The 13,073-nt window shown below is 36.4% G+C and overlaps 1 protein-coding gene across 3 annotated transcripts in view; it reads left to right on the forward strand.

Annotated features, from left to right (window-relative positions):
- UBA2 (ubiquitin like modifier activating enzyme 2) overlaps positions 1 to 13,073 on the forward strand; it is a 40,861-nt gene that overhangs the window by 8,038 nt on the left and 19,750 nt on the right. For all 3 annotated transcript variants that reach the window (XM_047835605.1, XM_047835604.1, XM_047835607.1), the window contains exons 6-10: positions 1,252 to 1,373; positions 7,103 to 7,170; positions 7,771 to 7,892; positions 11,398 to 11,497; positions 12,747 to 12,913. In XM_047835605.1, coding sequence (XP_047691561.1) covers positions 1,252 to 1,373; positions 7,103 to 7,170; positions 7,771 to 7,892; positions 11,398 to 11,497; positions 12,747 to 12,913 — 579 coding nt within the window. The remainder of the gene's footprint in view (positions 1 to 1,251; positions 1,374 to 7,102; positions 7,171 to 7,770; positions 7,893 to 11,397; positions 11,498 to 12,746; positions 12,914 to 13,073) is intronic.

Here is a 13,073-nt window from a genome sequence, read left to right on the forward strand (position 1 = left end):
CTTATTTAGTATCATTCTACAAAGACTGTTGTAAATGTCAGTGTGTGTTAAATTTTAGTTAAATCAGTGGATTCCTTCAGGATCTATTCATAGGTCAAAGCAGTAGTTCTCTTGTTTTCTACTGTGATTTAAGGAATGGCTGCCCCCAAGAAAGCTTATTCAAAGGACACCAGAAATGGTATTATGGAGAAAACCCTGGATCTGCTGCCATTTATGTTAAAACACTATTTGCCAGTTGGGGTTCTTTTTTAGGTTTCTTGTTGAGAGAGAGAAAGTGCATGCATGAGCCAGTGGGGAAGGGACAGAGAGAGAGGATCTGAGTGGGCTCTGTGTTGACAGCAGAAAGCCTGATGTGGGGCTCCAAGTCAGGAACTATGAGGTCATGACCTGAGCTGAAGTTAGACTGAGCCACCCAGGCTCCCCTGAAGTTTTGGTTGTTTAACCATTATTGTAAAGACATTGCTTATTAACATGATCTTAAGATATTAGTATGTATTAAGACTGAGGTTGAGAATTGCTCAATTGAGGAATATTCATCTGGTGGTTTTGAAAAATTGTCTTATGTACCATAGACTTCTTCCAAGGGTTCCTTATGGTGCAAGTTAAAATGTAAGCTTAACTGAATTCTTCCTGAAACCAGTATTGCACTGTATGTTAACTAACTAAAATTTAAAAAGTAAAATGGAAAAAAAAAAGATGTAAGCCTAAATCAACAAAATGAAGAGTATTGGTTTGGTAATAGCCAGGAATTTTCTGTGTATCTAGGTAGTTCTTGAAATTAATAATTACTTTTAATTTGCTTAGTTTTTAGGAAATTACAAGTAACACAAATATAATGGGTAATATTTAAATAATGGAGGTCCACACCTTTGACAGATAATTGGTTAGAAAGCTGTTGTTTGTCTATCTAGTAATTTTTCTTTTGTTTAATGTGATTAAGGTAAACTTCTTGTGTTTGATATTCAGGTACAGTAATTTCCTTTGGGTTGTTGTAAGTGGTGTTCACTGGTCCAGGAGTCAAAGAAATCCTGGCTTAGACTTAGCTGTGACTGTGATTGATTCAGTTCATATTTGTTATAGTTCCTCATCTGTAAAGTAAGAATTTTGGAGTCACTAATATTTTAAAATTTCCTTGACAGTACAAAATACAGTTGGAATGTAGATGAATGAATGTTTATGATGATATTACTTGATAGTGTTGGAAAACCACCATCATGGGATAAATGTTCTTCTCATATCCTGATTTTGCAGGGTGTAACTGAGTGTTATGAGTGTCATCCCAAACCTACACAGAGAACTTTTCCTGGCTGTACAATTCGTAACACACCTTCAGAACCTATTCATTGCATCGTTTGGGCAAAGTATTTGTTCAAGTAAGAGTATATATATTTCTGGGTATATTTTCAGTACTGATGATAGGAAATGGGGCTGTTTTTATTTAAATCTCTTGGAGAGATTACGATGAATATTCTTTTATTTACTTATTTATTTTAAAGAGTTTATTTATTTATTTTGAGAGAGAGAGCACGAGCTGGAGAGAAGCAGAGAGAGAGGGAAGGAGAGAATCCTAAGCAGGCTCTGTGCTGTAGCATAGAGTCCAATATGGGGGCTCAAACTCATGAACTGTGAGGTCGTGACCAGAGCTGAAATCAAGAGGCAGACGCTTAACTGACTGATCCACCCAGGCACCCCTAGATGAATATTCTTTTAAATATGGTGGAGATATTTGGTAGATTAAATTCAGTCAACATTGCATGCCTGTTTTTAATTCATTGGTTAAAAACTAATGGAAATTAAAAATACTTTTCAGTGATAACGAAAGTAATACATGTGAAAGTTGGATGCATCAAATATGGTAGCTGGAAGAAAAGTTCTAGGCTTACACACTTGAAGAAAGATGAACGTTAATGTGCTAAGGATCCAACTTAGAAAGACAGGATAAACTCCAAAGAAATTAGCAGGAAGGATATAATTGAGATAAGAGGGAAAAAATACTTTATCGAGTTCATCATGAAAAGGACAGGAAAGATGAATAACTAAATGGAGAATGTAATCTGAGCATAGATTTAAATGATAGTAAAGAACAAAAGGATGATAATAAAAATACTGAAAATTGCCAGTATACTGAAAATTTTAATGATCTGGATAAATTCATTTTAAAAAACTTTAAAAAACCCCAAAAAATTAATTAAAAAAGAAATAGAAAGCCTGAACTGTACTATGTCTTAGGGGAGTTTAATCAGTCGTTTTAATTCTTAGTAATGCAACAAACCTTTATGAATTTACAGGTGATTTCCACTGAATTTACAAGTAATATATCATTCTAATAAGGTAAACTGTCCCAGAGACATTTTTTAAAAATGCAGTACTTCTTAGTTTTTATTATGGGACTCTGATGTCTTTGATAACAAAACCAGTTAAGGCCATAATGGAATAAAAGGAAAATTTCAGGACATTCTCATTCATAAACATAGATGCAAAAATCCTATACGAAATATTTGCATACAAATCTAGAATTGTGTAAAACAAAAAGTATACCACGACAAGGTTGTATTTATTCTAAGAATACAAGCCACAATTTAATACACATCATTCACTTCATTAAGAAAATAAAGAGAAACTGGATAGCCTTCATAGATGCAGAAAAAACATTTGACAAAATTCAGGAAATACCCTTTCATGACAAAAATTGTGGGTTTTTTTTTTTTTTAAGATTTTATTTTTAATCCTTTATTTTAAGTATTCTCTATACCCAACGTGGGAATTTTACAACCCCAAGATCAAGAGTCGCACACTCCACCAACTGAGCCAGCCAGGTGCCCCTCATGACAAAAATTCTTAATAAAATATGAAGAAAACTTTATCAACCTGGTAAAAGATGCCTTTTACAAACCTACAGCAAACGCTGGTTTTCGGGGAGCCTTGCTGGCTCAGTCGGTGGAGCATGCAATGTGACTTTTAATCTCAAGGTTGTGAGTTCAAGCCCCACATGGGGCATGGAGCCTAGTTAAAACAGAGTTTGTTTGATTTTCTTTGATTACGGTATAATGTATATGCACTCAGAAGAGTATGCATATAATGGTATAATGATGAGATTTCACAAAAAATGTAAGCTTCGTTTGGCAGACTTTTTTTCTTTTTAACAGACTTTAGAACAGTTTCAGATTTACAGGAAAATTGAGAAGATAGAACAGAGTTCTCACACCCAATTTCCTCTGTTAGCATCTTATGATACATATGTAACAATTATGGAACCACTACTGGTATCTTTATTAACTGAAGTCCATAGTTTATTTAGAGAGCCCTTTGTTTTTACCCAGTATCCCTTTTCTGTTCCAGGATACCACATTACCATTAGATGTCTGTCATGTCTCTTTAGGCCTCCTTTGACTGTGACAGTTTCTCAGGCTTTCCTTGTTGTCTGTGACCTCCAAAGAAATTAGGAGGAGTCTGGAAGACTGGTCTGGAAGAGTACTGGTCAGGTATTTTGTAGGATACCCCACTATTGAAATTTTTTTTTTTTTTTCATGATGATACTATCATTTTGAGCTGTTGAGAGGAAAATCACAGAGGTAGTTAAATTGCCATTTTCATCACATCATGTGAAGAATATGTTATTGACAAGATTGATGACTGTTAATGTTGGCCTTGATCACTTAGCTAAGGTAGTGTTTGTCCGGTTTCTCCACTGTAAAGTTTCTCACTTTTTTAATGTTTATTTTTGAAGGAGAGAGAGGGTGCGAGTAGGGGAGGGGCAGAGACAGAGGGAGACACAGAATCCAAAGCAGGATCCAGGCTCTGAGCTGTCAACACAGAGCCCGACGCAGGGCTAGAACTCACGGGCCATGAGACCATGACCTGAGCCTAAGTCAGACACTTAAACGACTGAACCACCCAGGTGCCCCTTTCACCCCCACTTTCTATATTGTGCCATGCACTTTGGAAGGAAGTCACTCTGTGCAGCCCACACCTAAAGAATGGGAGCTGTTTTCTGCTTCCTTGAGGGCAGAGTATCTATGTAAGTTATTTAGAGTTCTTCTGCCTGGAGGGTTTGTCTCTTCTCACCTGTTTATTGATTTATTCAGTCATTTACATCGATGTGGACTCATTGAATATATTTTATACTTCGGGTTATAATCCAGTAGGGTATTTTGTTGCTCAGATTGTTCTGGCTTTGGCCATTGGGAGCTCTTTCTGTTGACTGTGCTCTTAGACATATGCCATCAATGTGTGGTGGGGTTTGGGGAGCAATTCCTTGCTTTCTGGTACTAGAAGATGCCCCAGGCTCATCATGTCTATTTCCTGCCATTGTATCAGGCCTTTCTCCAAGGAGCCCTGGTTTCCTTTTATTGAAGAATGGCATTAGAAACTCAGATCTGAATGCTCGCCATGCTATTACGTGTCGTTTCTTTTAAGCCCTTTTAGCCAACAGAGCAAAAAAGTCTTCTTATACTAATCTGTATGTATACACACAAATTTACAAACATTTCTGTTTCTAACCATCTATCTATATTAAGGTAAACATGAATTCATACTAGTGTCTCCCTAAACTCTAGTCCGTTACTACGTGGATCATTCTAGCTTCCTCCCCTTGCTTATCTGTGCACTCCCACTCCCACCAGTCAGAAACCTCCATTATTTACCATTCATATGCTTAATACAAGCATTATTTCTTTTTTTAACTTTTTAAATGTTTATTTAGTTTTGAGAGAGAGAGAGAGAGAGAGAGAGAGAGAGAGAAACAATCCGAAGCAGGCTTCAGGCTCTGAGCTGTCAGCACAGAGCCCAGTACAGGGCTCGATCCCATGAACCATGACCTGAGCTGAAGTCGGATGCTTACCCGACTGAGCCACCGAGGCGCCCCATACAAGCATTATTTTTAATGATAAAAGTTATAAAGCATCTCCTTTGTAATCTGAGATGGCATAAGGATGCCATTACTGCTGCTTTTATTTGGTGTTGTAATGAAGTTCCTAGCCAGCATAATAAAACAAAAAGAAAATAGAGGATTAAGAATTGGGAAAAGAAGAAACAAAACTTGTTTACATACGGTATAGTTTATATACTGTATAGTGAAAAGCTCCAAAGAATCTATGGACAAATTATTAGAAATAATGACAGTTTAGCAACATGGCCAACTAAAAGATGGCATGTCTATATGCAGTATGTGCAGTTAGAAAATATAAAAGTAGATAACTCACTATAAAAGCATATAATTAAATATTAAAGATAATTAAATGTGAAGCATCAGAAAACATGAAATACCTGAGAATAAATCTTAAGATTTGTACGACCCAGTGTGGAAGATTAGTGGTACTGGCACATAAAAGGAAGTATAAAATAAAAGGAGAGAATGTGTCCTTGATCTCCAAGTTGATCTATAGATTCAAATGCAATTCCAGTTAAAATCTCATCAGAGTTTTTATTAGAATTCTTTCAGCTGATTGTAAAATTTATGTCAAGAGTAAGACCTAAACAAACATTCCTGAAGTAAGTTGAGGTGACTTGTTCTAATAGATGTCAAGGTTTAATAAAAACTAAAAGGAAGTTACGGTGTGTTGCTGGTGCAGAGATAGAAAAATAGACCATTGGGACAATGCAGAATTCATGACCAAGGTTGCATAGGAGATCCCAGATGAAAGAAGGGATTAAGTAAAAGACAATTCATTATCAATGTGGAAAATATTATATTCCCTATTTCAAATAATATATGAAAATTAAGTCCAGATGGATAAGGTATTTAGATGTGAAAGGAAAAACTATCTCTTTCTAATATAGGGGGAAATCTTTATCCTTAGAGTTCAGGAACGATTTCTTAAGACACAAAAAGTGCCAGCCACAAAAGAAAACATTGATTCATTCAAATTCATCAAACGTCTTATGAAAAGACATTACATATGAGAAAATATTTGCAACATAAAATCAACTAAAAATTATGATGTATAATATATTCCTGTAATGAGTAAGAAAAAGACAACCTGACAAGATAATATCAACGGGAACTTTTTGAGGGAAACCCAAATAGGAAATAAGCAAATGAAGATATGTTCACCTTTATGACTAACTTGGAAAATTAAGAATAAAATCACAATAAGATACCATTTTACACTAAGTAGTTTGGCAAAACATTAAATTTAGAGAAGCAAATTGATAGGAACTCTTACATGCCATTGTGGGGGTGGAAATTGGTACAGTGACTTTGAGAACAAGTGGACATTTTCTTGTAAAGTGTATCAGGAACTTTGAGATGACTGCTTTTTTTTTTTTTTTAATTATTTAAAGGATTCCTTTAAAAAGATACCTTTCTTATAAGTCAAGTACTTGAGGAAAGGTTGGAACATTATATTCCTGTAAATGTTATTAAATAGTTTATAGGGTAACTGAATTAACAAAAAAGAATTTCTGCTAATGTATTACTGTTTCTTAAGGACTGTTAGTAGTAAAGATATATACTACCATGAAAAAAAATGTCTCCTTGCTTATTCCTGCTGATTCCTAGATCACCCAGTACGTGGCAGGTGTGTAACAGTGTTTTTTGCATAGCTAACTGCACGTGTACTTCACAAATATTATTCTGGCCTTAGAATGTTATCCAAATTGGAATGTAAAAGCTGCTCACCTGGATCTCTCTGTTTATTTAATTTTGAGAGGGAGAGAGAAAGCACGAGTTGGGGAGGGGCAGAGAGAGAGAGAGGGAGACAGAATCCCAAGCAGGCTCCACACTGTCAGCGCAGAGCCTGATGCAGGGCTTAACACATGAACTGTGAGATCATGACCTGAGCCAAAATCAGGGGTTGGACAGTTAGCCACCCAGCCACCTAGGTGCCCCTGCTCATCTGTCTCTTGCTCAATGATTTTAACGTAGGAATTTGCAGTGCCAAGATGATAGGAATGCATATAGGTCTACTAACATTTAGCCTTCCTTGTGTTATGGTTGAAATGAGGATGCAAGCTATCTAAACAGGTTGCTTTAATGCTTTTAAGTTTATGGAGTATAAAGATTTGGAATATTCTAAATTAGTTGTTTTGGGGGAAAGTAAGCAAAGTAAAGATTTGTTCATAATATTTTATTGTACATAAATATTTCCTGCTCTTTTTGTAGCCAGTTGTTTGGGGAAGAAGATGCTGATCAAGAAGTATCCCCTGACAGAGCTGACCCTGAAGCTTCCTGTAAGTAGGTTGGGATATGTTCTCTTATTTAGTGAGCACTACCTTTCTTTTACTAGCTTAATATTGATAGCATAAGAGGAGAAAAAAATAATTGCTGTTATGTGTTAGATAGTACATTATGTGTTTAAGAGACAAAGGAAGAGAGAATCCCACACAGGCACCCCTCCTGTCAACGCAGAGCCCGACACAGGGATGGAACCCACCAACTGAGAGATCATGACCTGAGCTGAAATCAAGAGCCAGATGCTTAACTGAGTCACTTAGGCATCCCATATTATTTCATCTTTGAAAGACTGTTTTAAAAAGTGAGTAGTCCTGTTTTACTAGTGAAGACAAGGTGCAGAGAAATTTCATGAAGGTAGTAAATAGAGCTGAGAGTTGTTTTCAATCTGATTACAAGTCCATACTTTGAACTCTTCTATATGTGGCCTTCAAAAACTGAGGTAGGAAAAGATGCTGATGAGCATATTGTTGTCCTTTCTCTTTGAACTTAGATTGCGTCATGTGCAAGTGACTTCCGTGAATGGCTTTTTCCCCAAAGGTAGATGAGAGCTTAGTTTTACATTTACAGCTGAAAATGAAATAGTGTTTGTTTTGTAGGGGAACCAATGGAAGCTGAAGCCAGAGCCAGAGCATCTAATGAAGATGGTGACATTAAACGTATTTCCACTAAGGAATGGGCTAAATCAACAGGATATGATCCAGTTAAACTTTTTACCAAGGTTCGATTTGCTTTCTTTATAATTATGGATAGACTTATTCTGTTTTAAAATAGTACATGAAATTGAAATATGCTTTTTATGCCTAATGACGTCTTAATAAGTTGATTGGTGTCATCAGGATAATCAGGTTTTACATTTTTAGCTCTCATGTTAAATCGGTATCTCCATAGGAATTAAAATTGGTGGCTCACTTATACACTCTTGGTCGTCTTGCCTTCCCTCACTTTCACTGAACTTTTTAGTTTTCCTTATAACTGACCTTTGATTCCTGCTGTTTCTTGTCTTATATCCTTTTCCTGCTCAAATCTCTTGGGAATTTGATTGACATGTACTGAATTGCTCTTGAATTCCTAATCCTCGTTCTTGGCTGAATCCCTCTTCATTAGTATATATTATTTGCCTGCTGAATATTTCTGGAGAAATCTAGAAGACTTTTAATTGGCCCTATCTAATTGTAGCCCAGGTAGGTCTTCATGTCTGTGTTTTTAAAAGTCTTTTCACTTCTTTTGTCTTCACTCCCCAGCAAGTTTATCATAATAGATACTTGAAGATTTCTCAGCTTTTCTTAAAAGTGCCTGATATATGCTTAACATCCACACTGAGCAGATGACCTTAAGGATATATTAACAGGTTTGAAACCATTGGACAAAATGTACCTGTTAAGAGAATGTCCCACTTCATGCAAATTCTTTTCCCCTCTGCTGTTTGAGAGGTATCTCTTGGAGTAAAGGTTAATTCTTCTACTTTTCCTTCTCCTTGTGCCTTAGTCTTACAATTTTTCTTTATCACTGTATTTTGCTGATTTAATTACAGTATGTTTTGGTGTGGATCTGCTTTTGTTGATTTTGGTGGGAGTTCTGTGTCCTCCCTGGATCTGAATATGTTTCCTTTCCTAGATTAGGGAACTGTTGTTTCTTCAGATACATTTTTTGCTCCCTTTTTCTCTCCTCTTCTTCTGGGACTCGTAGGATAGAATGTTAATTATGTTTCATGGAGTCACCCAGTACCCTAAGTCTATTTTCATTTTGTATAGTTCTTTTTTCTAAAAGACAGTGACCTGTCTTTTAGGTCACTGATTTGTTCCTCTGCTTCTTCCATCCTGCTGTTCATTCCACCAAATGTGTTTCTCATTTTCTGTGAGATTATGATCTGAGCTGAAACCAAGAGTCGGACACTTAACTGACTGAGTCACCCAGGTGCTCCTGGTTGACTCTTAAACCTATTTCATTTATTTCCTCATTACAGCCTTTTCTTTGGAAAATGGATTTTGATTTTGATTGTGCTTAAAATGTACTTTATTATAGATGGTGACAATATTTTCCAAACTGGTGTCTGTATACCTATTTCCCTTCCAGTTTGAGCAACAGTTGAATGCCAACATAATCTGAAGTATATCTCCAGTCTGTTTAGTAGGTAACTAAGCATCTGCTGTGTGCCAGTCACCACTCTTGACAGAAGATATAGTGGTGAACAAGAGAGAAAATAGGGCGCCAACTCTTTCTAGGTAATTCATAGTTCAAAGGGAAAGTTAAACATATAGCAAGTAATATATTCAGAATGTTGTGATAAGTTTACATGGATTGGAACCCTTTGATACTAAGTAGACTTAACGTACATATTATTTAACGTTGTTAGACCTAGTATGCAGGTTCAAAAGAGGCTTTCCAGAGGAAGTGATATTTCAACCCAAGATTTTAAAGAATGGGGCGGGGGGATAAGAATGCTACGTATACAAAGAAAGCCTCAGGTTGAAAAACTGAAACAGTGCCCATTAAAGGGGAAAGTGGGAAGAGGGCTGGAAACATAGGCTGAGGCTAGATCAGGCAGGACTTCCTAGGTCATGACAAGGATGTTATACCAAGGCAATGGGAATCCATTAAAAGGTAGTCTATAGGATTACTATGAGAATACAGTGGGTATGCTGTGCCCTCTAGGTCCTGGTAGTTCCTATTATAGTCTATATGGGAAGGTGCCTTCTGGGATTGTGCAATGCTAGATCTGAAGTACAGCCCATCTGTATTCCCAGTGTAGCGTGGAGGAAAAGTAGATTGAATAGGACTTAGGATGTTTAAGGTGAGGAACAGTGAAGAATCAGGAATGATAACTGGGTTCCTACTGAACAGGGTGCCATTCTCTGAGATAGGTAAGGTGGGAAGCAGGTGTGTTGTGTAGGGGTTAGAGGAAAGGAGAAGGTGATAGAATCAATTTTGAGTTTCCTGTGGAATATTAGAGAAAGGACAGGTGATTCTAAAGGCAAGCAGAGAGGTTTAGACTGGGATTCATAGGCCTATAGAAAGAGAAAAGAGCATGAAGATGGTTTAGTACAGAACTCTGAGGGCTTCCCAGTATTTAATAATTGGGTAAAGGGCATGGATAGAACTTGTTCCTGGAAAACCACACTAATTCTCCATTGCCTGGGAGGCTTTCCAGCCAACTGCTTAAGGTCCTCTACAAAATGTCTCTAACCACATTTGTTACCCAAATAATAATGTGCTTCTCATTTCCTTATGTGTGCACCCATTTCAGATGTTACCATCTCCTCGAACTCTTTATTGATTCTTCTAGAACAAAGTTCCTGCTAGTACTCAAAGCTATGTGATTTTTGCTCTAAATTGTATTCTATTTGTATATTTGGCTGCTTTTCTAAAGGTTTAAGGATGTTTAATAAATATTGATAGAATTGAACATATTTTGATAGAACTAGTTCTGAATATTTTTATTAAGCCAATTTTAAATTAATAGCTGACACAGTAAGTGTATTGACTAAATCAACTGACAATAGGAAATGCAACTGAGGAAAAAGTAAAAATACTAAAATCATCTGAAATTCTACAGGATAGTGCCATTCATGTTGATATCTCTCAGTAATGTTTATTACGTTTTTTTTTTAAAAAGTAATTGTTTTGTTTTTGAGCTTCCGGGGCGGGTGGAAATAGTAATTGTTTTATTTTTTTAACTTTGAGGGTGGGAGCAGACCACGTTTCCAAGATGTTACATATAGGTGGTTAAGAGCTGGTTTTGAGTACTTTACTTTTAAAATGTTTATGCTTTATTGCTGTATACCCATGAACTTGGAGGTATTACTAACTGGTATCTCTAGGCTCAATGATTTTATTCAATTCTTATGGAGCTGGTGCGTGTTTATTTAGCTCCTTGATTGGTGTGATTTTGCTTCTGATTGATCTTTGGGGCTTTAGGTGTGCCTAGGGGAGGTGACAGGTGCAGTGAGCAGTGTTCAGAGTTCCCTTTCTCTGTTTTCCTCAGAATTTCTGCTTTTACTATTTCAAAAGCGAGGTTCTGTGTAAAAATTTCTTTCTATACAAGGTTTAAGTTTTGTGGGTTTTTTTATCTTTTGGAAATTGTTGATCTGTTAGTATAGAGCATGACCTTAAATCAGAATATTCTATGGTGTAATATTTGTAATCAACAATGATATTGCTATATTTTATCAGCATAGGGGCTGTAGGATTTAGGAGATTTTATTTTATTTTGTTTTATTTTTAAGCTTTTTAAAGATGATATCCGGTATCTGTTGACAATGGACAAACTGTGGCGGAAAAGGAAACCTCCAGTTCCGTTGGACTGGGCTGAAGTACAAAGTCAAGGTAAAGACTTTTATGAGGCGCCTATCTGGCTCAGTCGGAAAAGCATGTGGCTCTTGACCTCTCAGGACTGTGAGTGTAAGCCCCATGTTAGGTGGAGAGATTACTTAAATAAATAAACTTAAAAAAGAAATACATTTTAGTCTCTGGGATACCGAAATTGGTAATTCTCTTACCTGAAATCTTTAAATACCTTGAATTTCATCGTAAGAAATTCTAACAGTTTAGAAACATATGATGAAGGGAGATCACTGGAAATCTTATCACCTAGGGAAATAGCCATTATTAACATTTAGGGAATGTCTTTGTAGTTCAGCCCAGTGCACAGAAACAAAGAGGACTTTTGTACATACTTTACGTAAGTTGAATCATACTATTCATATATTCGTACTTGCTCTTTCCAGTCAGTATTATTTAAGTAGTGCCCCTTGGTTAACCTTTGTTTTGTATTTTCCCCGAAATAAAGTGTTGTGCTAAGTATACATGCGCATACATCTTTGTACCTTTGTGTATCTCTTAAAGATTTAGTGTATTTGTAATTTACAAAAAAATTTTTTTAATGTTTATTTATTTTTGAGACAGAGAAACAGAGCATGAACAGGGGAGGGGCAGAGAGAGAGGGAGACACAGAATCTGAAGCAGGCTCCGGGCTCTGAGCTGTCAGCACAGAGCCCGATGCAGGGCTCGAACTTACAGACTGTGAGATCATGACCTGAGCTGAAGTCAAAAGCTTAACCGATTGAGCCACCCAGGCACCCCTAATGCATTTGTAATTTTAAATGTGAAAAAAAACTATTGTAGTAGTGGCTACTTCCTTATTCTACCGCCTCTTCCACACATTGTATCTTGTCTTACCTGAATTATATTATACAGCAGTGGTCAGCACACAAACTTAGAGAGTCCCAGGAGATTTGGCGTGTCAGTTTTAAGCAGTTCTCCACAGTAATGAATATTTGACTTTACAGATTAAATTCAAATATGGTTCTGATAGCTTCCACTTACTGAGTGCTGTGTGCTAGACATATCTTTGAATTCCCCAATAACCCAATGAAGTTCTGAGACCATCTTGCAGCTTTCCCATTTCGGTATTAGCACTTTGTTTTTTTGTACAGATCTTTGTAGCATCCTGATAATTATTTTAATGGAATTTGTTTCATATTGATTTTCTCATTGGTCAGGCATTAATTAAATTGTTAAGTAAAACAAACACATGATGTTTAATAGTGAAATTTCTAATATTTTTTTCCCTTAGGAGAAGAAACCAATGCATCAGATCAACAAAATGAACCCCAGTTAGGTCTGAAAGACCAGCAGGTTCTAGATGTAAAGAGCTATGCACGTCTGTTTTCAAAGAGCATTGAGACTTTGAGAGTTAATTTAGCAGAAAAGGGGGATGGAGCTGAGCTCATATGGGACAAGGTTAGTTTTGAAAATACGTGGCAATTCTGTATCACGTGCTTATTTTAGTTCTTGAACTGTAACCAGAAACTAGTAAATTTTTGGATATCATTTATCCCACCAGAATTTGAGAACATAATACTGATATTGATTGGATGTTTTCATCTCTAATTACTACACT

This window comes from Prionailurus viverrinus, chromosome E2 (assembly GCF_022837055.1).
Source record: "Prionailurus viverrinus isolate Anna chromosome E2, UM_Priviv_1.0, whole genome shotgun sequence".
Classification (NCBI taxonomy): Eukaryota; Metazoa; Chordata; class Mammalia; order Carnivora; family Felidae; genus Prionailurus; species Prionailurus viverrinus.